The sequence below is a fragment of the Drosophila tropicalis genome, unplaced genomic scaffold, assembly GCF_018151085.1.
Source record: "Drosophila tropicalis isolate 14030-0801.00 unplaced genomic scaffold, ASM1815108v1 contig_797, whole genome shotgun sequence".
NCBI classification, from domain to species: domain Eukaryota; kingdom Metazoa; phylum Arthropoda; class Insecta; order Diptera; family Drosophilidae; genus Drosophila; species Drosophila tropicalis.
Window position 1 is genome coordinate 11,813 of NW_027173285.1, and position 1,162 is coordinate 12,974.

The 1,162-nt window shown below is 46.8% G+C and overlaps 1 protein-coding gene across 1 annotated transcript; it reads right to left on the minus strand.

Annotated features, from left to right (window-relative positions):
* Window positions 1-267: 267 nt before the first annotated feature.
* On the minus strand, window positions 268-945 carry LOC137579814 (uncharacterized). The gene has a single exon (XM_068293621.1). It carries the CDS (start codon window positions 943-945, stop codon window positions 268-270), a length of 678 nt encoding a protein of 225 aa, XP_068149722.1.
* Window positions 946-1,162: the final 217 nt, after the last annotated feature.

Below are 1,162 nucleotides of genomic sequence, written 5' to 3' on the forward strand. Positions count from 1 at the left end.
ACGGACGGACGGACGGACGGACGGACGGACATGACTAGTTGAACTCGTCTCGTCGTGCTGATCAAGAATATATATACTTTGTATGGTCGGAGATGCTTCGTTCTATGCGTTGCACACTTCTGACCAAAATTAATATACCCTTTTTGCAAGGGTATAAAAAAGATCGTTTACATTCAAACTTAAATTTAAGTTTAATAACTCAGCAACCGTTCCTCAACATACCGCCGGGCCCTGAAACAATGTTTCTAAAGCTGTCAGGGGAGCCACCTAGGTTATGGGACGGGTCATCTCTTCTGTAGCTGTCCTTAACCTAAGGGCTCGTACTAGACCGTCTGGGCCAGGGATCGTCTCGATAATGCGAGCCAGGATCCATGAAGCCGGAGGAGTATGAGAATTCTTTACTAATACGAGGTCATCAGGCTTCAAGTTTGCCGATTTCATTAACCATTTTGGCCTCTGCTGCAACGACGTATGGTACTCAAGATGCCACCTTTTCCAAAAGCCTTGCAACATGGCCTGAGATTGCTGCCAGTAATCCAATCGGTTTGCCGGCACTTGGTCCAAATCTCCATCTGGCACTGTGGTGTAAGGACGACCGATCAGCATGTGAGCGGGCGAAAGATATCCAACGTCTGTATCGGAAGTGGCACAAAGAGGCCGTGAGTTGATCACAGCTTCCACCTGTGTTAACAACGTATGCATTTGTTCGAATGTAAGAACGGCGTGGCCGATTACTCGGTGTAAATGAAGCTTCACAGAGCGCACAGCCGATTCCCATTTGCCTCCCCAGTCAGGCGCATGTGGCGGAACGAACTTCCAACTGACGGCTTCGATCGATAACGCCTCTGTTATCCTGTTATTGTGCAGCTGGGATTGAACTAATTGTTCCATTTCGTTAAGAGTTCTTTTGGCGCCCTCGAAATTTCGTTCATTGTCGCTGAACATCGTCACACATTTGCCTTGCCGTGAAATAAAACGTCAAAGAGCAGCCAAAAAGGTATCAGTGCTAAGGTCTGTTGCCAGCTCCAAGTGTAAAGCTAAGGTTGCCATGCATACGAAGAGACATATGTATCTTTTCTTTTCGAGCGTTCCTTCCTTTATGTGTCTTCATCATGATTGGGCCAGCATAATCACAACCTGTATTTTCGAACGGAAATGCTTG

Excerpts from the sequence above, each read along its gene's own strand:
- LOC137579814 (XM_068293621.1), bottom strand. The coding sequence starts at position 945 with ATGTTCAGCGACAATGAACGAAATTTCGAGGGCGCCAAAAGAACTCTT.